At 28.5% G+C, this 24,909-nt stretch overlaps 3 protein-coding genes and 3 long non-coding RNA genes across 9 annotated transcripts; all 6 read right to left on the reverse strand.

Annotated features, from left to right (window-relative positions):
- Positions 1-157: 157 nt before the first annotated feature.
- On the reverse strand, positions 158-524 carry LOC143197333 (uncharacterized). Its single transcript, XR_013005982.1, has 2 exons — positions 390-524; positions 158-325 (listed from the first exon to the last, which is right to left on the reverse strand). It is a non-coding gene; the product is annotated as an uncharacterized LOC143197333 (long non-coding RNA).
- Positions 525-5,524: 5,000 nt separating this feature from the next.
- Positions 5,525-6,123, reverse strand: LOC143197621 (uncharacterized). The gene is made up of 2 exons (XM_076406191.1): positions 5,871-6,123; positions 5,525-5,810 (listed from the first exon to the last, which is right to left on the reverse strand). Exons 1-2 carry the CDS (start codon positions 6,052-6,054, stop codon positions 5,719-5,721), a joined length of 276 nt encoding a protein of 91 aa, XP_076262306.1. The 5' UTR covers positions 6,055-6,123; the 3' UTR covers positions 5,525-5,718.
- Positions 6,124-10,305: 4,182 nt separating this feature from the next.
- On the reverse strand, positions 10,306-10,851 carry LOC143197328 (uncharacterized). The gene is made up of 3 exons (XR_013005977.1): positions 10,818-10,851; positions 10,554-10,752; positions 10,306-10,501 (listed from the first exon to the last, which is right to left on the reverse strand). It is a non-coding gene; the product is annotated as an uncharacterized LOC143197328 (long non-coding RNA).
- A 2,132-nt stretch (positions 10,852-12,983) lies between these two features.
- LOC143197110 (myosuppressin) lies at positions 12,984-13,635 on the reverse strand. Its single transcript, XM_076405281.1, has 3 exons — positions 13,608-13,635; positions 13,291-13,490; positions 12,984-13,232 (listed from the first exon to the last, which is right to left on the reverse strand). Exons 2-3 carry the CDS (start codon positions 13,478-13,480, stop codon positions 13,135-13,137), a joined length of 288 nt encoding a protein of 95 aa, XP_076261396.1. The 5' UTR covers positions 13,481-13,490; positions 13,608-13,635; the 3' UTR covers positions 12,984-13,134.
- Positions 13,636-15,060: 1,425 nt separating this feature from the next.
- On the reverse strand, positions 15,061-15,761 carry LOC143197193 (uncharacterized). 3 transcript variants are annotated; one of them, XR_013005943.1, is made up of 3 exons: positions 15,727-15,761; positions 15,370-15,663; positions 15,061-15,315 (listed from the first exon to the last, which is right to left on the reverse strand). It is a non-coding gene; the product is annotated as an uncharacterized LOC143197193 (long non-coding RNA). The 3 variants fall into 3 exon arrangements; XR_013005945.1 differs by having other exon boundaries at positions 15,370-15,583; positions 15,727-15,758; XR_013005944.1 differs by lacking the exon at positions 15,727-15,761 and having other exon boundaries at positions 15,370-15,720.
- Positions 15,762-15,899: 138 nt separating this feature from the next.
- Positions 15,900-16,541, reverse strand: LOC143196872 (myosuppressin-like). Of its 2 annotated transcripts, none has more exons than XM_076404792.1 (3): positions 16,471-16,541; positions 16,177-16,373; positions 15,900-16,121 (listed from the first exon to the last, which is right to left on the reverse strand). In XM_076404792.1, the coding sequence occupies exons 2-3, from the start codon at positions 16,361-16,363 to the stop codon at positions 16,036-16,038; spliced, it is 273 nt and encodes a 90-aa protein (XP_076260907.1). In that variant the 5' UTR covers positions 16,364-16,373; positions 16,471-16,541; the 3' UTR covers positions 15,900-16,035. The 2 variants fall into 2 exon arrangements, with proteins under 2 accessions (XP_076260907.1, XP_076260908.1); XM_076404793.1 differs by having other exon boundaries at positions 16,467-16,501.
- Positions 16,542-24,909: the final 8,368 nt, after the last annotated feature.

Here is a 24,909-nt window from a genome sequence, read left to right on the forward strand (position 1 = left end):
GACCCATTATTTAATAGTATATAGAGTTGCATAAATATTAATTACATTCGCATTCACCAAAATATTGTTAGGCTAATTTTAAATCCATGGCCGTTATTATGTTACTTGATAAGGTTGTATATAATATTCAATATATCCACAAAATAAAAAAATTGCATTAAAATATATATATTTATTCTCATCAAAGTTTATTAACATATTTCTGGAACAGCTGTCCTGATATTACGCCACATGCTCAATTAAATTCCAGATCTTCCGAATCGCAAGAAAACGTGGTCTATGTCCTGTCTTTTGCTGTTTCTGCTATCCGTTGGTTTTGATAAATCTGCAAAATGTGATATTTTAGACACTCAATCGTTTGAATTTTATATTGTTATTATTTCTGTTACATTCTTCATTTGGTGATGAGACATCGGCAAGAACTAATCCAGCAACTGAACATAATTGTGCAATTTTGGGGTTTATGTCTTGAATATAACTGTTTGGTGAACAGTTAATGACTGATGTCAACCCCATGGATAAATAAAGCAAGTTCAAGATCGTAGCGCAAAATACAGTGAAAAATGGAATTTTCATTTTAATTTTCTTGGTGTTTTTGGTGCTTGAGACTGTGAAACTATATCCTTATGCTTGCGTATGTTAGCTTTTATATATGTAAGGGCTGATATTGCGCAGTAGCATGAAAATAATAGAAAATTATGATGAATTACCAAAAGCTTAACTCAAACTATAGTATTACGACTTCAAATAACTTCTTGCTATATTTTGAAGGAAAATTATTAAATCAAATCATTAAAAGTATTATTCTACTCAATCAGACTATGGGAAACAGAATATTCGAACAACCATGAGTGCAAAATCTGACGAATAAGAAAAACGTGTAATATTGAAGTTTCTATTTCATTTTTGATTGATACCAACTTAGAAACGTATAACTAAGAGTAATGTTAAAATAAAAAGGGCCGGTTTGGTGGTGCAGTGGTAAAGGCAATGGGATGGTCCTCCTACTGTTGCGATAGCCGCGAGTTCGAATCCTGCTGGGGCATGGTCGTAAATTTATGTTTGTGATTGTTTAAAATTTGTGAATGATCTAGGCAAGAGTGTAAGATCCGACAAGGAAAATGATCCCAGTCACGCCAGTAACCAGGCTGCCGGTATGACCGGATGTATGTAAGCTTAATGCTGAGGACCGTGGTTCAGAGCCCACGTTAAACTTTAGGCCCAGTCCAGATAAACCCATATTTGGTAAAAGGAGACTTTTAAATATATATAAAAAAAATAAAAAGGGTAATTTTAGAATATAATAAAGGGGGACCGTTGCAACTTAATTATCAAAAATAGTAATAAGATACATGCAGATATTCAGATCCTAAACACACTCTAAAACTTGTTGAAAAATGTTGACTCTAGTATATTAATAGAACAGTTCAATTAATTGATAATTAAAGACTTAAAGACATTAAATTAATTAATAAAAATTAATATATCCTAATGCATTTATAACTTTTCAATAAACATAATTAGATATTAAGTAAATTTACAATTTTTTAGAGAAAACCCAAGGTTTTTCGATAAATGATATGAATGTAAATTGGTTCTGATATCAAAACACTATTATTTTATTGCTGTTATTTACTATTATACGTATTGTTTGGTCTATAAAGAGTTGATTTTATAAATGTTAAGTTCTTCTAGACTCTTCTATATTAATAAGATATTAACACGATAGTCAACTATGATTAAATTTTGAGAATATTCCATATTTATATACAAATAACAAGGTCAACCAATTTTCTAGGAAAGCATGTGTCACCACATGTTTATTGGGATTCACCACTGGATGGATATTTTTCCTGATTATTTTTTTAATATATTCTAATATAGTTTTAATATTTTCTAATATTTTACATTAGAGATTATTATTGTTAGGAACCAGCAATATCATCACCAATATAATCCATATATTAACAAATATCAATGAATACGTGTTATTTTAAGTCTTTAGTTTACTGATCTGTATATGTATATTACTTTTGTACGGAAATCGTATATGTTAGATATGCAACGTATTTTATTAACGTATTATTTATTATAACTAATCTTAATGGAACATATTTTAGTAATAATTATATTACATTTTCATTATTATGTAATCGTCCTTTGGGCCTTTGACTTACTTGTAACAGGTCAATTGAAAAGTCCCCGGCCTACCATAGTAAAACACATTTTTTTTTCAAAATTAGTTTATTTTATTCAACATAATTCCCTTCAAGGGTGATACACTGATTATAGCGACCTTCCAACTTTTTGATACTATTTTTGTAGTACGATTTGTCCTCTGCTTCAAAATAGGCGATCACCTCTTCATTCGACGAAAATTTCTTCTCAGCGAACATCTTTTGAGATCTGAGACCAGGAAATAATCGGTGGAGAATACGATGGATGAGGAAGCAATTCGAAGCCCAATTCATGGATTTTTGCCATCGTTTTCACTGACTTGTGACACGGTACATTGTCTTGGTGAAGCAGCATTTTATTTTTCTTCAAATGCGGCCGTTTTCGGCGATTTCGTCTTTCAAACAGTCCAATAACGCTATGTAATAGTCGCTTTTGATAGTCCCTCCTTTTTTAAGGTAGTCAATAAAAATTATTCCATGCGCATCCCAAAATACAGACGCCGTAACCTTGCCAGCCGACTGTTACGTTTTCTCACGCTTTGGAGCGGGTTCATCGTGTGTAGTCCACTCGGATAACTGTCGATTTAACTTAGGAGTGAAATGATGGAGTCATGTTTCGTCCATTGTGACATATTGACGCAAAAACTCGGGTTTATTACGCTTGATCATCTTCAAACACTGCTCCGAATCATCAACTCGTCGTTGTTTTTGGTGAGCTCGCGCGGCACCCACTTTCCACTGAGCTTTCTCATACTCAAATATTCGTGAGTGATATGATGTACACGTTCAGTTGATATCTTTAGAGTGTCTGCTATTTCATTAAATTTCAATTTACGGTCATTCAAAATTTATTTTGTGGATTTTTTAAATGTTTTCGTCGGTAACAACCTCTTTTGGGCATCCACTGCGTTCACCATCTTCGGTGCTCATTTCATCACGTCTAAACTTAGCAAACCAATCCTTGATGGTTGATTTTCCTGGGGCAGTGTCCGGAAACTCGACATCAAGCCAAGTTTTTGCTTCAACTGTATTTGTTCCCTTCAAAAAGCAATATTTTATCATCACGCGAAATTCCTTTTTACAGGTTTTTTTCACAATAACAAAAGTGGCTTCACGAAAAATGCTATAATTCACAAACTAATGATCCGACAGTTGTCAAATTTTCTTTTGAAAGAACAAGAAGATATTAACTGACAAATAACAAACTTTAAGTAAAGACTATTTTTTTTAGAAAATCGAATAGTTTAACCAAAATATTGTAATAAGATTATTTCTGGAGAGAAAGGAAGGGAGGAAGGTAGGGTAACTATCCTCCTAGTGGGCAATAAGACAAAATATAAAACATCTCCACAATATGGCCATTAAGAGCTAACGTTAAAATTGACAATATCCAATTAGCAACCTCTCTTCGTTGTTTATATTTCTATATCTCTAAACAAGAGAAATGAAGTCTTTGTTAATGGAACAAAGTTTGTTATCATTCCTAGGTAGGTCCCACTCACATTATACAAGGACATTTGTCTTATTATCAATAATATATAAACAATATATTTAAAAAGAGTTTTCTATTTATATTAAAGGTTATCAGATGGATTATCAGCCAGTTCATTTCTAGTTATATGGTTGAGATATCCAGATAAAGAAAATATGTTATATCTGAAATTAGTCATATTATATAAGTCAAGGATAATGGGAAAGGTATATCAATAATTTGTAGAGCATTCCTCATTTTGCCATTCTTTGAATGGCTGGAGAACGAGACAGTAAGATCCAAAAGGGCTTGCTTTTTGGTGTGGGTTTTGGAATGGTATTACGAACAGCATCAGTCATCTTGGAGATATTTGTTGACTATAGCATAGTTGCTATTTGATACTGTTGAAATTTTTATAAGGGCACAAATGGCAATGATCTAATCACCAATGCGATTTTTGGCAGATCTACATTGTATAATTTATTTAAATGACATTGGTATATATTTGCAGTTCATTCAGTTTTAGTAGCTGATACTATCATATGTACAGCAGAACTTTATAACCATGAATATTTCACTTCAGTGTCGATATGAATGGTTTTTCTCAAACCCATGACTGTATGCTGGGGATTAGACCCAGAAAAATCTTTTTTGCCTGGCAAACCATAAAACTGTTCGAAATGGCATTTTGAGTCAACGAGTAGTAAGCATTTTCTTTCTTTTGTGTCTATTCCATCGCATATAAATGTCTGGAAACAGTTGAGTCAATCAACTGCTAGGCCTTGTGAAGATCCTTTAACAGTTTGAGTTGGGTTTTCGTCTAAACAATCTTGCAGTTCATTCTCATCGAACTTTTTTTTAGTTGTTTACTCAATTCTTAGTCATTCATCTCTCTGGAAAACTGTTAGCCGTAGTTACACTAAGTTGTTTACGTTGATACTTCGCTTTTTCATCATAGATATCGCTGATCAAAATACATGTAAGCGCCTAGGAAATGGTTACGCATTGATCGTAAATTCAGTATTAATAATTCTAACCTTAATAGTTAACGGCCATTTTTAGGTAATATGTATAGAAGTTTTTCGATATATGTTTTTATATACATTTGACAATTACTTTAGATTATTCTGTGTATTTTAATTTATTAGTGTAATAAAAAGAAAACCTTAAGGGGATCTCTTATGATCTCCTATGTAGGTCGAAATGGTGCTTAGTCAAGTTATGAGTCATTATAACTTGACTAAGCACCATTTCGTTTATTACAAAGGAGCTAAACACTTTTTGTACAAATTTAGTTTATTCAACAGTAACTTTTTGTTTTGCCAACTTTGTGCTGTAACTTTTAATTTTGTTTTTTCCACATCAGTTTTATCTCTTTTTCTGTGTCCAATATGTTATCCAATAACTTGTTTAGCAGTACTTTTTAAGATTTATTTTGTCTCTTTTCTCTATTACTCCTGCTAAATATACAGACTTTGAAATAGAAAATAAAGAATTTTCGAAAAGTGTAATATGAGGAAACACTCTACATTACTAACATCATTTTTATCCCAGATTTTCCGAAATATTTATAGCGAATAATATCTGACGCAATTTTGTCGTTGAGAATGGTATGATGTGAAATGGTTTTAACTTTTACCCCCATCTAATACAAGAAGTATATTGAAAAATAACAGACACCTTACTTGAGTGTCTTATATTCTGCAAATTTCATTTACACCCCACTCATATTTTCAAGAGATGAAACATTTTTTTAAACCTTTTTTCATATGCGAAAAATAGGAACATTATGTATGCATGTTTTTATGTAATTTGTCTTTAAAGTACTGACATATTTCAATAAATCAGCTGTTAAGTTTTAGTAGACATAAAACTATTCTATCTTATAAATAGACTATATTTATTTTAAATTATTATAAAGAAATTACATTTTGATGTTAAAATAACAAAATATTAATTATAAGCAGATTAGTGGTTAAATATTGATTTATGTATATATATATATATATATATATATATATATATATATATATATATATATATATATATATACTGTTTAGCAGCGATTGTTTACAATCCAGATCTTCCGAATCTCCAGAAAACGTGGTCCATATCCTGTCTTTTAGCGTTTAGGCTTTTCTCATCAGTCATTCTTGTTAAATCTGTAATAAAAAAATTGATAAACTTATTGATAATTACCTACAATAAAATATATATGTTACATCTGTCTTTTGAGGAATCTAAAAGGGTCTGTTCTACTAATGAACATAATTGAATGAGTTTAGGATTAGTATCGGGTCGAAAATCACCGCTGGGTGGGCAGTTTATAATTGATGCTGATCCCCTGGACAAGCCAAGAAGACCGACAACTGCACCAAAGATAATCATCATCAGAACCGATCTCATAGTTAATTTTATGTTGAAAATAAACGTTCGAGGGTTTATATGAAAGAAAGTGTGAACTATGTACTCAAAGATGACCCTACGGTTGCTTTTATATGTGTTAATCCTAATGTTGCGCAGAATCGAAAACCTCACATTATTCTAAGAAAAAAATATGTTTTTTTTATTAAAGGTCATTTTTTCCTAGCGTGATCCATAAACGTAATGACATTTATTAAGATCAAGAAAGTAGTAAAGTTAATTTTTATTGTTTTTATGTTTTTTAGAATAAATGTAATTTATTTTTCTCTTACGTGTGTTATCTATATTTTGATTAATTAGTTATTATCAACTATTGAACTATTTGGTTTGTGTTTGTGCGAAGCGAGAATAATATCAATTAAAAATATTTAAAAATTAGAATTTAGGATAAATATAACTAAGATATTTTTTAATAAAAAACGTTTTATTTTTTAATATAGTCTTCTTTAAACTCAATACATTTAGTTCAGAGTATTTTAATTTTGACTTTATTTGTTAAAAAATGTAAAATTTTTGTGTAAAAATTAGTGTGCTCTAATGAATCTATATTTCCTCAACAATTTCTAATTGTCGTTACTAACACCTCCAAACATTTTGAGTTTGTTTGAAGTTCACGTGTGTGGTGTTTCTTGTTAATTATGAATAATCATGAACACTCTTTTTTATTAAGATTTAAGATCTAGACTAATCCGTTAAATGTATATATATATATATATATATATATATATATATATATATATATATATATATATATATATATATATTTTTTTTTTGTTAGCCGATATTTTTCGATATTATTTCAACAAAAATTAAAAATGCTTCTTAAACGTGTTAAGAAGCCGTTTAATTCTTTTTAATAAACTTTTTAAATTATTATTTTAATCGTTTGTTAAAATACCGGTATTTTTAAAATATCAGTGAATATGAATATTTTTATTTTTTCTTAAAAATATCGTTATATATTTTGTATAAAATCGATATTTTTCCTGGTTGTTGCAAAAAAAAATCGATATTTTTCTCCACACCCAACATCCCTAGCTCTGAACACCATACAATACTTTTTTCATCAGATTCTTGTTATATCCGTTTCACCAGGCTAATTTTTAGAAGCATAGCATATATCTTTCGGTGGTTCTAATATCACAGAATCTTCCTTAAGACTAAAAGGCAGCTGAACTGTTCAAACCTGATGCATATGGTCCATTATTTTATGGTTAATAGAAAAATTGCGGAGTAATCTTCGATGAATTCTATAAAATAAAGAAAAATCACCTGGAGATATGTTCGGACTATATGATGAATTCTATAAATCCGCCTATCTAAAGCTTTCAGATTTTTGGTTTAAGTAGGTCTTCTTCCGCTTGGCCCTAACCCATTCTTCATTCCATATAAGAATTCAACCAATTTAAACATGGTAGTTTAAGATGTTTCAGCTAATTGATGTGGTACACGTTTATCTAATTTCTTAATAAACCTCGTGGCAATAAACGTTTGTTCAATATTTTCTTATAGTTGATCAAATCAAAACGTTCATTAAATATTGAAAATAACTATGAAGACTGTTGCCAGAGCAAGTGACGCAGCATCCAACATCTGCTACGTTTTTCAGGTTTTCGTTACTATTTGTAAATTGAAACAGACTGAAAATTTAGCTTTATCATGAGCCACAATATCTTTCCCGTTCATTCAATCATTTTTATGAAAATTAGAATGATAATTTCATCAAAATACTTCAATATAAAACAGCATTAAATATGCATATATTACTTTATCACTTAGCTATAATATTTAAATGAATACTGTTCAAAAACTAGACTAGAAAAACTCTTATAACACTTTCATAAAATTGCCTGATCTAGACCAGAGATTTATCAAACAAGACTCATACCTTCAATTAAAAAAGTCAAAATTAATTTATATGGTGCATTAATTTAATTGTTTTTCGATATTTTATCTATTTATTTTAATATTTACTATTATTATAATAAAATACATATTGATATTTTTCATTTAAATTAATATTTATTACTAAAGAACATAAATAATTTGGCTAAATATCCATTCGAAAAGAGTAATAATTCTATATTATCCTCAAATAATGAGTTAGAAATAACACTGGAGAGACATAAAGCATTATGAATGTTATTTATATTCCCGAAATTTAATTGTTTTATGTGTACTGTAATTCTAAAAATTATTTTCTGGAAAATAGAGCTCAACAATTATATTTATTATTTTGTTTTAGTGTGTTTTTATTGTTTTTAATCGTTTGTTGCATAACTACAGATAATTTTTTTATATAACATCTTTTATTAGATACGCTTAGTACAATCTTAATTTACAATTAATGTATTACTACGTTTCCTATGTTCTTGTATTAATTCAAGGTGTGAGTGTGAGAAAATACATCAATATGTATTCCTCAATTATAAAATTATAATAACTTATAGCTATAGTTTACACTAAAGGTATACACTTTATATAAGTTCGTGTGGTTTTGTTCGCTTCAATCTCCTGACATCCTACGCGCTGTTCAGCAGTTGTATTGCTTCCACGTTAGTATGATTTATCGTGCAGTTCTTCGTTAGTTACGTAGCGATAGCTATTGGTAATCAATCGAAGAACCTTGTTTTGTATGACTAGTTGATTTGAATTTTTAGTGCAGCCCCATATTTGCACCCCATAGGTCCAAGTTGGCTTTATAGTTGTATTATAGATCAACCTCTTTGATTTTAGATCAAGTTGAGAGTATCTTCCGACTAACCAATATAGTTGTTTTATTTTGGTTCTAATGCGTTTTGCTTTTTGTCTAACGTGATTATTCCAATTTAATCTACGGTCAAGATGGATTCCAAGGTATTTAGCTGATTCTGATTGAGGAATCGGGCATCCATTAAGTGATATAATTAAGTTTTTATTATTTCGCCGCAATGCAAAATTAACGTGGAGAAATTTGGAGCTATTAAGTTGAATTTTCCAATCTATCGTCCATTTGTAGATTTCGTTGAATGCCACTTGCACTTTTTCTATTTCCCTAGGCACAGAACTACAGATAATAACATATTAATTAATTACCTTGAAGATCGTGAAATACATTTGTAGTATGTACACTCAGTTCGTTGAAATTTAAACAAGAAACTGATTTATGGTACTAAAATTACTTTATGCAATTCAGTACACTGATTCCAATGATCCTCAAATTTATAGGTTCCATAATTATTTGATGCTTGATGCGTGAGGAGAGACGGAAGTCAGATGGGGGTAGATATAAGGAATATCCAGGATGTTGAAATAATTCTTATTTTATTTCACTAATTTTAGGATATTTTTTTGTGATCTTGATGAAAACTGTTCTTTTCTTTTAACCCAAATATTCGACTAGTCCATCCATCCAATAATTTAGTTAATTGTTTTATCAATTTAGAGAAAAGCTGACAGTAACACTTCATTAGTAGATTTTTGAATAAGAAGTAGCTTTATAGCCAAAGAGGTGGGTTGACACCAATACTGCTTTAACTAAGGATCAATATGATAGATCTAAGTCTTATCCATATTGATCAAATAAGGCACAAAATAATTTAATTCTAAAGTTACAATATTTTTCCAATTACAATTTCAATATTTTTCTTTGTTAACGAGTAAATGGCTCGCCACAAACTCATTGAATAATCTAATATAACAATCAATATTATATGAAAATATATATAAAGGTTTTAAACGTTAAAGCATGTAATGCTATTCATTCTGCCAATAAATTAATATCAGCTTGGTTGCATGTATCACTTTTATCTCCCAAGTTATATTATTTATTAACGTTTTACATTTTTTGTATTAATAAAATATTATTATATGTTCATTTATCTAATATTTTCGGAACTTTTGAAAATATCATACAAAAAAACTTAGTAAAAGGTATTGTCACAAAATAGTAAATAAGTTTAGATGCATAAGTTTATTTTATATTGGTTTTAAATAAACCAGCAAACTTCTTAATATCCAGTCATATTATTTAAAGAGAATATATTTTATAAATTAAATTTTAGTTTATAATAATTGGTACCTTCCCTATCCATTTTAATATAATTGAAGAATCAATAATAGGACAAGAACTTTGTGTGTGTTCTATTTGATATATAGGATTCTCTATAATATAATAACATATTGTTAGTGTCTTAAAACATTTTATAGAGTAGAAAAATGGAAGTGAAACCATAAAAGTTTGTTATAAACTTATATTTATTATTCTAATTTCACAGTATTGGTAAAGAAATCTGAAATATACAGAAAGAAAAAGACATTGCTAGAGATCGTAGTACCATTTCCATTGTTATTTAAAGTCCAGCTCTTCCAAATCTCAAGAAAACATGGTCAACATCTTGTCTTTTCACATTCAAATTCGTGTTTCTATCATCAGTCAGTTTCCATAAATCTGTAAAAAACCCGTTATTAATGTTAATTAGAGAAGTAACATCAACATGTACATCTGTCATTTTGCGGCGAACTTTCCATAAGTGCTTGTTCTACAATCGAGCATAGCTGATTGAGTTTAGAGTTGGTATCCTGTTGAAAGTAACCATTTGGTGGACAATTAATTACAGAAGCTGATGATAAACAATATAGAGCAACAACTGCACTAAGACAGATCGTTCCAAAAGCAGTTTTCATCTTGATTTTGAGTATCTAAAATGAATTAAATTTTATATACTTTAAACTGTATATTTTTAAGTGACTGTTATTATCTTTACTTGTTTTTGGTAAGACAGTCGAGGTTTATCTAAGAATGCGTGAACTATGCTTTCAAAGCTTTCATGCCTTCCTTTATATAGGTGTTAAGACTTGCATTGCGCAAGAACAGCAAGCCCTTATTTTTTCTCAAGAGAAATACATTTATTTGAGTTTTATTCACATTATTTACTTCTTTTGGTAGAAGTGTCTTTTTTATAAAAGTGTCTTCTTTTATATGTTTCATAGTTAAAACATAAAGAATATAACATTTTAATAACATGTCGGTAACAATTTGTAATGGAATAAAATGATTTACTAAGGAAATCTGAATATTATCAATATTGTCAGTTTATTTTTGTATCAGTTTAAATTTGTGTAACAATCTTCATTTTATCATGAAATAATCATAAAATCTATCATTTATATATGCAAGTTATCATATAAGAAATAATCTTAAAACCAGGTAGGAAATATTACGTATTTTATTTAGATATTTTCAAATAAACTTTTAGTTCAGCGTATATTTAGTTTTTGAATATTTCTCTTTAGTCTTTAGTAATTCATTTTAAAATACGACTGCACCAAGTCAAAGCTAGTGTTCGTTTTTGAAATTAACCATACGTTATTTAAACAAACATGCTTCATTACCAAATTTGGATATTTTTCTTGCATATTTACAGCAGATTTGATAAAGTGATACTGTTCATTTTCATTGTTTTAAAAAACAATTCTCCATAAAAAACAACCGAAATCTAAATTTGATACACGTGTTTAAAATGTCATTATAAATAATCTTTTTAATGTCCAAATATACATATCACGTAACCCTCGTAGATACTTACAACTATATAGGATTTATGACAAAGCCTCAGTCTAATCATTACTGATATATGTTCTTCCTATGTCAATTTTACTTCCTTTAATATTGTACTTACTACTGTTTGATCTTTCATTGAATAATTTATCTTTCTACTATTATGTATACTACAATAAACTCAAACAATTAAGTTGATATTTAATTATAAATCTACACATGATTAACTGATTAGAAAAAATATCTATTTATAACTTATCAAAAAATGTATATCTAAATATATATTTCAATTTTTTTTATTGATATCTTTATCGTAATTAGAACCAGCGTTTAACATTAAACCTGACAGTATCAATATATTATTCAATTATAAATTTATTCTTTATATATTATAAAAATATAATATCAGGAGTTATTAAATCATAATAAATTTGTTAATGTCAACAGTTGGTGAAAATTTCAGACTCCATCAATTCATTTCGATATTCTCTATTTGACTTTCTGGATGAAAATGGTTGAATTAACAATACAGATTATCGGAAGCTGGAGAAATTGTTTTTCCAGTATTATTTAAAGAGCGTTCCTTTATTTATTTAATTGTTCTGAAGATGATTATTAAAAATATATTAAGATACTGCAATTAAAATGTCTTTCCATTTAGTTGAATTATCCAAACAAGTAATTTTTGTAAAAATGTATTACATTTTTCTACAAAATAAAAACAATTTTTCAGAATTGATTATTAAAATAATATGTCATGAAAACCAAATACACTATTCTATTTAAAATATATTATGTACAATATGTTTTTAAAACCATCAAAGCATAAATCGATAAATACATGTTCTCTGAGTCTAAATTACCTGGAAATTATAATTTTGACTCTGTATTCATTGAAGTTTATTAAGATCTAGTATATAGGAAGATTTTTAATTGAAATTCCTTTCCAATATTTATTTTACGAAATATACATTTTATATAAGTATATCCCTTAAAAAGTGTTATAGTTATAGCTTAAACATATATTGATAGATGGAATGTTTTCATTCCATCAATCTTAACATGGTTTACTTTTTGTAAGCGAAGAAATATCGCTTCATCTATTCTTATTATGTCTCAATATTCCACTAATAATGTTTTTGTGTGTAATGTCACATAATTTATATTAACTATCCCAAGTGACTTTTCAACCATCAACATTTATTAATTATTTTAGTTTGGTAATATATTTAAGTTTAACTGTTAATTTGGAGAAAAATCTAAAGAAATAATTAAATCTATATGCTTTAAACGTATAATTTTTAATCTAATCGAAAATTATAAAATTAAGAAAACTTTTATAAATATATATATTTATTATATTTCATAAATTGATACATATACATGAGTAGTAAAATTAGCAGATGTTAAAACGTTCATATTGGATCTAACAAATTAAAAGACTATCGTAATATCTTGAGTTTAAATAAAAAGATAAAGTGTAAAGAAAAATAATTATTCGCGATGGGATGTCGTTGTAACATTTACAATCCAGATCGTCCAAATCTCAAGAAAACGTGGTCAACATCCTGTCTCTTGGCGTTCAAGTTGGCATTCCTTTCATCAACCAATCTGGACAAAACTGAAAAAAGAATAAATATATTTATAAAATTGTAATACACGGTATTTGATATTTTTACATCTATCATTTTGTGGTGATGATTCACTGAGAACTTGTTCGATGGCCATGCAAAGTTGACTGATCTTTGGATTAACATCTGGATTGTAGTAGCTGTTGGGTGGACAGCTAATCACTGATGCCGATCCAGTGGATAAGAAGAAGATGCTGCATACTACGCCGAATATAAGTATAACAAGGGAAGTTTTCATTTCTGTTGCTCTAAAATAGAAATAATAAAATTTCTGATATATTTTAAACTTGAACAACACATATCGACAAAATCACTAGCACTAATCACTACTTTGTCGATAAATCACTGAGAAAAAAATCACTTACTTGTATGTATGGAGAACAAAAATGTACGAAATTTTGCGAACTATGCGTTGAAAATGTTCGCACATTGGCTTTTATAGGTGTAAGGGCATTTCTTGCGCAGGAACACAAGAACATTGCTTGTTTTGTAAAAAGAAACTTTTTCAAAGGAAATTTAGTTTCATTACAGATGAAATATCTATATAGTACAGCGGAAAGAAAAACAAATCATCGTGTTAAATAATATAAATTATTTCATAACCTGTCTACATTATCAAATTATATTTAAAAATAATATTAAATTAATTTTAAAAAATGAATTAAAATTAATTGGTGATGTGACGTAAACATAACAGCAAAATTTAATTATGTTTAGTGAATAAAATCAATTTCTGAATCTCTGAACACCTAACATATTACATATAAATGACAGAGCGTGTTAATTAGGTTGTGTAAGGTAATAAGCACCGCAACTACAGCACAGGAAGAATAATGAAGAACGTCATTTGATAACTGGAAAAAGACACCGTATAATTAATTTCAATATTTAGTATGAACTGTTTTAGTAAAACGTCATATTACGTACTGGCTCTTTCCAGATGAAAGATTTTTTAAATAATAAGTGATTTAAATGTTTTTTTTCTATTGCCTAGTAACGTAAGTTTGATTATAAAATAGTTTCAATTAGCAATACATTTAATAACGCTTAAATTATTGTAATTATACTATAATAATATAATTGAATAATTCTATGGCATTTTTTACTATTTATTACAATAATTACATGAATTATATATCTAAATGAAATATATGAGTAATTTATTAATTAACATTAATTAAAATTAATTAATTGCAAAAAAAATATTTTTATAATATTTGAAAAGAAACTCGTGATATATAATTAATGCTATTATCATTAAAAAATGATAAAATGAAAACTATTTACTTTAATTAAGGGTAATTAATACATTTTGTCTATTATTATAATTATTTCAATTCATTATTCTTTGTTATTATTAACCTAATTCATAATAAATAGTATACATTATTTTAGTTGTTCCATAAAACATGCCAAAATAAATATGCTACTATAATAAAAAAAATGGTAAAACTTTTAAAAATAAAACGCAACCAAGTTTTATAATCCGACAGAGCTAAGTCAGACAAATATGAGGGCTGCTGTAGAGATGTTTTTAGACCTAGAGTTTATATCGATATTAAAAAATATATATATTTTACGATATTGTTTAAACATATCGATATTTTGAAGGTTTAATAAACATATCGTTATCGATGATTTTCCTGGCTGTTGGTATATTTTTTAAAAAGTCAATATATGAATATTTTTTAAAATGGTACTGAATGAATATGAATTATTGATACTTTGCTCAGTGGAACAAATACTATATAACACGTTCTTTTTTAGCAGGGTTGTAATATCTTAGAGAGTATTCATAATAATAAAACTACACCTATATCAATTAAATAATATATTTCATACTTGTATAATGATAATAACTGTTTATACGAGAAATAAATAATCTAAAATACGTGGAAATAGTAATTCATTGAGAATACAGTGACTAATCATCAATGATATATTAAATAAAACAATTCTTAATTAGATACTAGTTGTTTTTAAAATCTTCAAGTTCTGATCTACCAAATCTCAAGATAATATGACGCACGTCTGCTTTCTCTGCTCGTCTTTGATTCACAGATCGAGAAAAATCTAAAATAAATGCAATAATTAACAATTAATGTGTATTATTTGGAAAATGCTCACATCTTTCACTTTGCGGTATGGTTTCGATATCATTTAAAGCTTCTTCGATAACTAGACACAATTGTGTTATTTTAGAATTCATATCTTGATAATACGTCTCGGGATCACAACTAATGACACCTCCCAAACATTGGGGAATCCAAATTATACCAAAAACACTAATAGTGAGGCAAATAGCCGCAATATTAGATCTCATTTTTGTTCAGTTGTTTTTCTAAAAATTCGCTTGATATTTAGGTGACTAATTACCAGAGTCTGTGATTATTTGGAGTGAAAATGAAACCTTGACAATAACTATGAGAAATAGAAGTAACTATAACAATTCACATATACTGTTCACTATAATAAATCACTTACTTGTTCAGGTAATGAAAGAGATTATCTAAAATATTATCGGTAATGACTGGAAATTTATATGCAGAGGTTTATATAGTTTCTAAGAGTTAATATTGCGCATAGCCATTTTAATATCGATACAAAAATGCCTCTGATAATAAAATATTGGTTAGTTTTATAATAAAAGTAATAAACATTTTATAAATATTTATTTATTTGTGATGAGTAAAACTGAACAATATATTTAAAGATATCACTTTCAAACCAAAATGTAATATATTAGATATTTGTCTTGTTGGTTGGTCATCTCTGTGCCGTTATTGTGTCTAATTAAAATCTGGATCGTCCAAATCTCAGGAAGACATGATCAACATCCTGCCTTTTCGCATTTCTTTCTTCACCATCTCTCAGTAAATCTGAAATTTTAAAAGTATTAGTAACATGTTAAATTAATTAAGATACATTTATTACATCTCTCGCTTGATGATGAATCTCCAATAATTTGTTCCACTGTCGAACATAGCTGGGTAAGTTTAGGATTGATATCTTGTTGAAGATATCCGTTTGGTGGGCAACTAATTACGGACGCTGATCCCTCGTTTATAGAAAAATAACCAAAAGCAGCCCCCAAGATCAAAAAAGCTAAAGAAACTTTCATTTTCTCGGTTCTAAAAACATATAACTTACAGTATTTTTATTTGCAATGCCAAGAATAGATGTTATTGCAAAATAAAATGAGATATGTTATAAATAATATTTACCTACTTTTTAGGGGTATATGTCAGTACTATAGAAAAATGTTAACGGATGTGGTTTTAAAAATATTCGTCCTCTGCTTTTATAGCAATATGGATCCAAGATGCGCAAGAACAAGAACTTGTTGTGAATGAAGCGAAAGAAAAATAGCTCTCGAAAAAATTGTAGGTTTATATTAAGTCTTTATCATAATTTTCAATCGAGAGGTAAACTTTAATATTCTAAAAGTTTTATTTTACAAATTTTATATAAAGTAATAAAAGATCTTAGGAAAATGGATCAATGACGTAATTGTTAATAAATTTAACACCTTTAATTAAACTTTCTCAATAAAATATGTATAGTCACCCTTCTTTGCATGCATTTAGTGAAAAATTGATTAAGTATGAATTGATGTATCGGGGACACAAATAAGTTTTGACGTTTTTTCTAAATTTTATTCAAATTCTTTTTCATAAGTACTGAGTTAGAAGAAGTGTTACTGGAACATGTATTAGAAGAAGCAATATGTGTTCAATATGGCAGCTAGAGTAGGATTTTCCATTTAAGTACTTCACTGTAAATTTTTCGATTATTTCAAATTCATTTGATGGCATATTTAGTTGAAGAACGATAGTTTGTATTCGATGTTTGAATCATAAGTATCAATTTCAATTTACAACAATTTCCCATTGTGATTTAGTTTCATTTCTGCTTTCATTATTGAGCCTTAATTCAATTTAGACCTTCCACTACAGTTTTTGTTCTCCGAATCCAAAACTACCGGGTTTGAAAATATTTCTCACAAATTGTTGAATTTCTCAAACTCAAGATTGTCTCAAACTGCAGATTGCTACAAATTAAAGGGGTCAAATAAAAATACCTCATAAATAACGCTTATTAGGATCAAAACTCGAATAAAAGGAAAGAAAATATATGATTCTGATACTAAAACGTTAATATTTGAAGGTTATATTGTTGGCAGATTTCTAAACATGTGTTACATTTTAAATTAGACAATTTTACATTACATAACTGGTGGAGCTTTATTTTGTTTAACATAAGATATTTTTCTATACCTAACATATAATGCAAAAATGTTATAATAATGTTAGCCCTAAAAGTTATAATAGTAAGAATTGAGACTGAAAAATTTAGCTCAAAAGTTATTTGGTACAGAATACAATATATTTGTTAGATTTTTATTGTATAAAATAAATACAAAAACAAAATTTGTCTGCAATTTAATTAATTACTAATATTATGATTCTCCCACTTAGATTTAAAATAAAATTTGCCCCAAATTATACAATACCATACCTTGGCGAACAGATTTTGGGAACAATTAATATTTTATTCATTCTGTTATATCTCATAAATAATAAATTATTATTACAGGAATAATTAAAAGATGTTTTTAATTGTGTTTTCGTCATACGATGAAACGAAACTTTCATTGGAAAACCGAGAAAAAATCACAAATTTTCTTTATTAATTGATTAAGTTTTCTAATCATTCGGATAATTATTTTGCTTTTCAACAAGAAAAAATTTGTCTCTGTGTAAACGAAAGCAATTGACATTATCTACGACTGCCAGTTCAGTAGCCTGACAACGCTTTTTACGATATCTTGGAAAAACAATACCAAAATGCTTTCCAGTCAGGATATAGAAAATAAATATTATTTTAATAGTTTTATCAATTATAGGTTGCATCTAATTTTGGTTTCTGTGCTATTTTTAATTATTACACAATTTATACCTGTTGATGATTCATATATATATATATATATATATTGAAGAATTGAAGAATATTAAAGAGTCTACAGTAGATGGAGTATATATTCTTGTCAAAACTTTTCCATCAAATTTTAGTTTTTATTATGTATCATTTCTATATATTTATGACATTGTTTCTTAACAAAAATATCCATAGATGCGAGTCAATAAATTACCATTAGTTTTTCTATTTAACTGAAAAAACAAGGTATTGAAGTATTGAATATGTCGTTGAAATGACTTTAACTTAACTAAAAAGTATAATATTTTAGAAAGGGTTAATTCAATATACTTGACAAAAATATCATATGAATCAGATGAAATAATTTACAATAAAGCCTTGAACGTACAGAAAAAATAGCCTAAAATATTAATTCAGAGACCTTTGAAAACAAACTATTTTAAACAGTTATACGGCATCTACTTTGAGAAGATCTAAAAAAATATGTTTTCCCTTTACATTTAAGACATATTTTGTTATTATAGATAACTCTTGGTTTCCCTTTGATAACGAGACAGCACTAAGATGAAATAAAACATGAAACACTGACATAGAACAAATTAAATAATATCCGAACTAAAATCACAACCAGCAAAAGAGGAACATAATGAATTTCGACTTTGTAGGTCACACAAAAATATTTACTGCGGAGGGTTTGGATATACGAAGAAAATATAATTGAATTTTGCTTTTGTCCTGTTGTTTTCTGAGGATTAAATAAGATTTTACGCTAGTTACTTTCAAGAGCTCTATCCGCAACATACCATAGAGATTCATGTTCCTTTGCTTTTTATGCACTGTTAAGGAAATCAAATATACAGAGAAAAATGACGTTGATTCACAGACTCGTATAAACAACAGAATTGTTGGATGTGTATCTCTCAGAATCTGATAACATATCTATAATTTTTATAGCAATGTACCGATTACTTGTATTAATAAATAACTTAATACACTAAAAATCTTTCAGAGATATTCATGTTCGATAAATATTTGTAACGATTCTCACAGATATGATCAACTTGGAATTATTATTCCATAAAAGTCATTAAAATTGGATATCAAAGAGATATATTGATCGTTATTTTACATGAAAATTTTAACATAAAAACTGTGTTTCAACTAAAAATGTTAATGAGAATAATATTTTACAATGCTAATAAATACAATAAATACAAATGTTTGTTCTGTTTTTTTTTCTCAGACGACATGGATACATCGTTGAATCTAAACGATGAAAGACAAAAAGGGATGAAGAATTTGAAATTGAAAAGTGTCATTGAATTAACCAATAACTGGTTTCGTTGGTATGCAATCATTTTAGTAATTAATATTATATGGACTGTGAATAAAATATTGAGAAATTTTTGTAAGTGAATCTTGAAGTTATCCAAGAAGAGACTATGTATTTTCGGTAATTTTCATGAGAGTGGAAATGTTGCTTTGTCAGATCATATAGCATTTGATCTAAGCAAATGATACTAGGAAGGAGCAAGGTGTCACGAACATAGCTTTTTCATCAGGTATTTTTGAATGTATGCTCAAGCGTTGCCATGTTTGAAAATCACTTTCTCAAGTTTCTAATCGTGTATCAAGTATTTTCCTTTCAATGATCAGTAATTTTACTCGGTTAATTTCCTCATCTGGACCAGGATGTGTCTTATCAAAATACTCACTCACTCACACTCGATTACTTCCTTCATTATGTTTCTTTATTGTAAGTTAAAAAATTGAAATCTTCATCAGATTATGTTTTATTGGCTCAAAATTCCAAAATATGTCCTTAAGGCAATTTAGAAATAGTTCTTTAGGTCAAAAATGAACCAATATATGGTCAATTATACACAAACTGTTCCGAAATATAACATACTTGTGATTTCAGTTTTTCTCGAATGGAAACAGGTTCCTTGAAGTGCTTGAATTTTAGAAAGAGGGACATGGCTGAAGCCATAGCAGTTGAATAGGCTGGTTATTCGGTGGTAACTTTGATAGCCGATCAGAGTGAGACAAATCTTCACTATACCACTCATATGCATATATTTTTGATAAAGTCGATTCAGCATCTTGATTTTATTTTCAATGTAAAATTTAAGACACATTATGTGTTCGATGTTTTATCAATTATAAAAATCGCAAGATAAGGCTAAGTTAACAGAACAGTACACCAACTTAGTGACAAAAATCTTACTTTGACGATCTTTGAAAGAATGCAGAATAAAAATTAAAATCAATGACAGAGCGTTTGATCTTACTTTAGACTTTTTTGATCTTAGTTTAGATATGATTATTACAATTTTAATTTATAACATTAATTTATTACTTTTGTTCTGTTATACTAGCATCAACACACAAGCAAGACGAGTGTGGAATAAATACATGAGTATGTATCTCCCAAATCTAAAATTAAATTAGACTACTTAAGCTAGAGTTAAGAGTAAACACTTATACACTATATAAGTTCATGTGGTTTGGTTCGCTTCATTCTTCTGATTTCCTGCGTGTTGTGCTGTAGCTGCATTGCTTCTACATTGCTTTGATTTAGTAACCGTATTTTAATGTTTAGGTCGATATCTTATGTAACTTCGTAATACCAAATCAAATGGATTGTGCATTGGAGGTCATAGTGCAGATATTTGTTGGTTGTGTACTGATAAGCATTGGTAATTATCAAAGAAATTTATTTTGGCAGCGTTGGATGACTAGTTCTTTAATGTTTTAGTGCAACCCAATAAGTCCAAATAGGCTTTATAATTGACTGATAAACCAACCTCTTAAATCAGTACAGTTCTGTGATTTTGAGTCTGATCTTATTTGCTTTGTCTAACATGATGTTGATATAAATGTAATTATAAAGGTATCAAATATCATATATAATTTACTAAAAATCCCTCAATATTAATATTATATAAGTAAGATTATATTTAACATAAATAACCAAAAATCCATATGAATTAGATTATCGAAAATTGTTAAAATGTAATTGTCGGTCCCATATTTTAATAGAGTAATAAAAGGTGCCAGAGTACCAAATATTTAACGGAATTCAAAAGCAAATATTTCTGAATAACAATCACAGTAAAGTCCTGAATACCTAATAAAATATATTAAGTATTGGTGTATCCGCATACGTTAATGAACTCATTGTTATTAAGACGTAGACAGTGTGTGTGTGGTATTGCACGTATTCCACCATTTTCTTTATTTAATATGAAATAAAATTAATTAACGAAGCCATTGTGGCCAACTAATTTGAAATAAACCTTAATAAATGTCAATAAAAATGCAGTGTCACATAGTAATGGCCTATTTGCCAAACGACCCGTTAAAATACTAATAAATATAAATAGCTTGTTTTTATAAAAACCAATAAATACATTAATATATATAAGTCTCATGAATACATCGTCAGATAATTTCAATAATAATAGGAAATCATGAAATATATTAATTCTGTTTGTCTCCTTAAGGAAAGGAATATTTTTAAAGACATTTATTTCAAACTTTTTAAGAACAGAAATAATAGGATTACATAAACATCACGTTTTTTATTGTATTTGTACATATCACGAATAAAACAAGTAACTTCTGCTTCTTAATTTGAACAAATTAGTATGTAAAAAGCGTATGCCTGATAAATCTTAGGTATGCCCAAATTTTCTCAAGGCCTGGACTTTTTCATAGTGTTATTTAACTGTATTACATAGTATGTACTATTTAAACATTCATTCATGTATATGTTTAGTTGCGTTCATATATCCTGATGTTGTTTTCCACTTTAAAAAAGAGTTCATTCAGAAAAATTGATACAATATGCATTTATCAAAATATTTTCGATTATTTTCTACAAATATTTTGCAATATTGTGACACTATGTCGAAAGAATGATGTTGGTTTGGCAACACATCGATCCATTTTCGCTCTTCCTTAGCATATCGTGTATCAGCCTAGTTATGCTGCATCGATCTGAACAAATGGTAATCAGACGGTGCTACGTCTGGTGAGTATGCTGGGTGCGGCAGAACTTCCCATTCGAGCTGTAACTGTGTATTCACACCTCTTACAAAGTGTAGCCTTTTTGCAACAATACGTCGTTCAATTTAGTTGATGTCAATTGACATTTGCAGTAACAGTTTCAGTCGATTTTAGTAATTCATAATGCACTACACCATATAGCCATGACTATTTTGCTTCGCTATTGATGTGGATGACTGAACTCTTTAACTATAAAAGAATAATTAAAAAGGATTATTATTTCTGATACTGTATATATGTGATAGTCATACTGGATTGGATCAACTTAGAATAGTGAATATTAGGTTATTAGAATAGATACTAGATTCGTAAGATTTTAAATACAAAATCATATATATTATCTTGTGTATCAGTTTTTTTTTAAATATATTTAAATATTGATGAAATATATTCTTGATGTTGAAATATATATAATTATAATGTAATATTTGAATGATTAATATTTGCAACAAATCCTTGTATATGTTATTTTTCTTTCAATTATGCTATAATATATGTAACATAATTTTTGTATGTGGCGTACTTCGTTTCATTTGTAATTTGAGTAAGACAAAATGTAAAATATTCAATTCCCCTTGTTAGGTCAATGTTTATCTATCGAGAAGGTTGAAAATTTTGCATATAGATCTGTTTTGTTGTAATTCTAAAATTCAGATTATTGAACTGACTAAACCTATTTAACAACATAGTAAATGATCGTGACTATCAAGATATTTTTTCTACAATACGTAATTTCACTATCACTACACACTTAATATATTGAATAATCAAGGAAGCCTGTTGTTAACTAGCGTTATTACATCGACAGCACCGTGGGTTCTTAGTGTGTTCTGTGGTTCCTTAAGTATATTTGAATATCTTCATTTTGGATATACCACAACATACTTACAGCGCTTACGGTTTTTTACGGAGAAAACGATCAGACCCATATGTTAATTGTAAAGCATTTACAACAGATTATGTTACTGTGTATTAAATGGCATCGGGTACATTTGCATACATATAATTCAGTGATCCTTAATTAATGGTGTAGTACATATAATTCACTTGTTTAATTTAATCAACTTGGATTCACAAGAATTATCAGGGAAGGGTGTGAAATTATTAACATTTATATTTAACGCAATACTACGAATTAATTATTTGCATAGCATCTGAAAAGTAGCAAAAGTAATAATGATTTTTTAACCAGGAAAAACGCCAGAAGATGTTACCTCCTACCGGTCTATAAGTTTACTGTGAGATATTATAAGATAATAGAGAAAAAATATTATTCCATAATATCATTTTGGATTTAGTAATAAGCAATGGACTATAATAACAAGTGCATAGACTTGTAAACAAAATCAATATGGACTTAAAGGCCAAAAGATATTACTGCTTTCCTGGACATATCTCAGGCTTTTGATAAAGTATGTAACCCAAATTAAATAAACCCCTCCCTCATTCATATTTTCAGTTACTAAAATCTTAACCCACAGATAGACATTTTACTATATAACAAGACGATGAACTCACTGAATTACATCCAAAATATTCAGGAGTTCCGGAAGGTAATATATTGGGTCTGATACTGTATTTCTTATATACCGATCACAAAAATCACTACTGTGGCAACATATGCAGAGGACACAGCCATCCTAGCATCTTATGAAGATCCAATGACATCATCAAAGAACCTCCAAACACACCTTGATAAAATACAACTGTGGCTGAAGATCGGGCGTATTATATATATAGCAAATAAAACAAAATCTACCCATGTAACATTCACTCTGCATAGAAGAACATGCCTTCCAGTGACTATCAATAATTGTCAACTTCCTCAAGCTTAGGATTGTTGGGCATCTAGACCGACGCCTCACCTGGAAGAAGCATATACTTACTAAACGAAAACAACTTGGACTTAAACTATATCATTTCATATTATCAATCAATAATGTATTGATTTATCAGGTGCCAATCCAGGTTATCATTAGATAACAAGGTATTGCTATACGAATCAATCCTTAAGCCTATTTGATCATATGCAATCCAACTTTGAGATACTGCTAGTAATTCTAATATGGCCATCATATAACGGTTTCAATACGAAGGATTACACGTCATTGTCAATGCTCCGTACTATGTCTCTAATGAAGTAATACAACGCGATATCCCTCTAGAACCTATAACAAGTGTAATTCAAAATATTTGTGTTAAATACTTGAGAAGAGTGTTAATTCATCCCAATGTGCTAGGTAATCAACTAAATGTGCGACCTGATAGTGAAGTGAGTAGACTAAAACGTCTAACCATAGGATCCATTATAAGACATAATTGAATTCAGTATCTCTAAAGAATTGATGCTGTATTATGTGCGATGTTCAAGCAGATATAAGGTTACAATAGCCGTAATTTATTGTCCTCCAAGATACAATAAAAAAAAGGAAAATTATTTGAATGTCCTAAGTAACCTGGGAGAAAAAATTATAATTGGAGGTAATTTCAATGCAAAACGTATAAAATGGGGATCCACATTGACAACAACTAAAGGCAATGAACTGCGAAAAGCAGCTGCTGAACTAAAATGTAGTTACATGTCAACTGGAAAATCAACTTATTGGCCGACTGATCAAGAGAAAACCCCGGACCTGTTAGATTTCTTCATAGTAAGAA

Source organism: Rhynchophorus ferrugineus, unplaced genomic scaffold (genome assembly GCF_030347505.1).
Source record: "Rhynchophorus ferrugineus isolate W39M unplaced genomic scaffold, kcgeb_rfMv2 rfM5, whole genome shotgun sequence".
In the NCBI taxonomy this organism is placed as follows: domain Eukaryota; kingdom Metazoa; phylum Arthropoda; class Insecta; order Coleoptera; family Curculionidae; genus Rhynchophorus; species Rhynchophorus ferrugineus.

What these genes read in the sequence shown, in the direction of transcription:
- LOC143196872 (XM_076404792.1), bottom strand. Translation starts at nt 16,363, where the DNA reads ATGAAAGTTTCTTTAGCTTTTTTGATCTTGGGGGCTGCTTTTGGTTAT. An exon ending in TTCATCATCAAGCGAGAGAT is followed by an intron (nt 16,122 to 16,176) that starts GTAATAAATGTA and finishes TTAAAATTTCAG; the next exon opens with ATTTACTGAGAGATGGTGAA.
- LOC143197621 (XM_076406191.1), bottom strand. Translation starts at nt 6,054, where the DNA reads ATGAGATCGGTTCTGATGATGATTATCTTTGGTGCAGTTGTCGGTCTT. An exon ending in AGATTCCTCAAAAGACAGAT is followed by an intron (nt 5,811 to 5,870) that starts GTAACATATATA and finishes TTTTTATTACAG; the next exon opens with ATTTAACAAGAATGACTGAT.
- LOC143197110 (XM_076405281.1), bottom strand. Translation starts at nt 13,480, where the DNA reads ATGAAAACTTCCCTTGTTATACTTATATTCGGCGTAGTATGCAGCATC. An exon ending in ATCACCACAAAATGATAGAT is followed by an intron (nt 13,233 to 13,290) that starts GTAAAAATATCA and finishes TTCTTTTTTCAG; the next exon opens with TTTTGTCCAGATTGGTTGAT.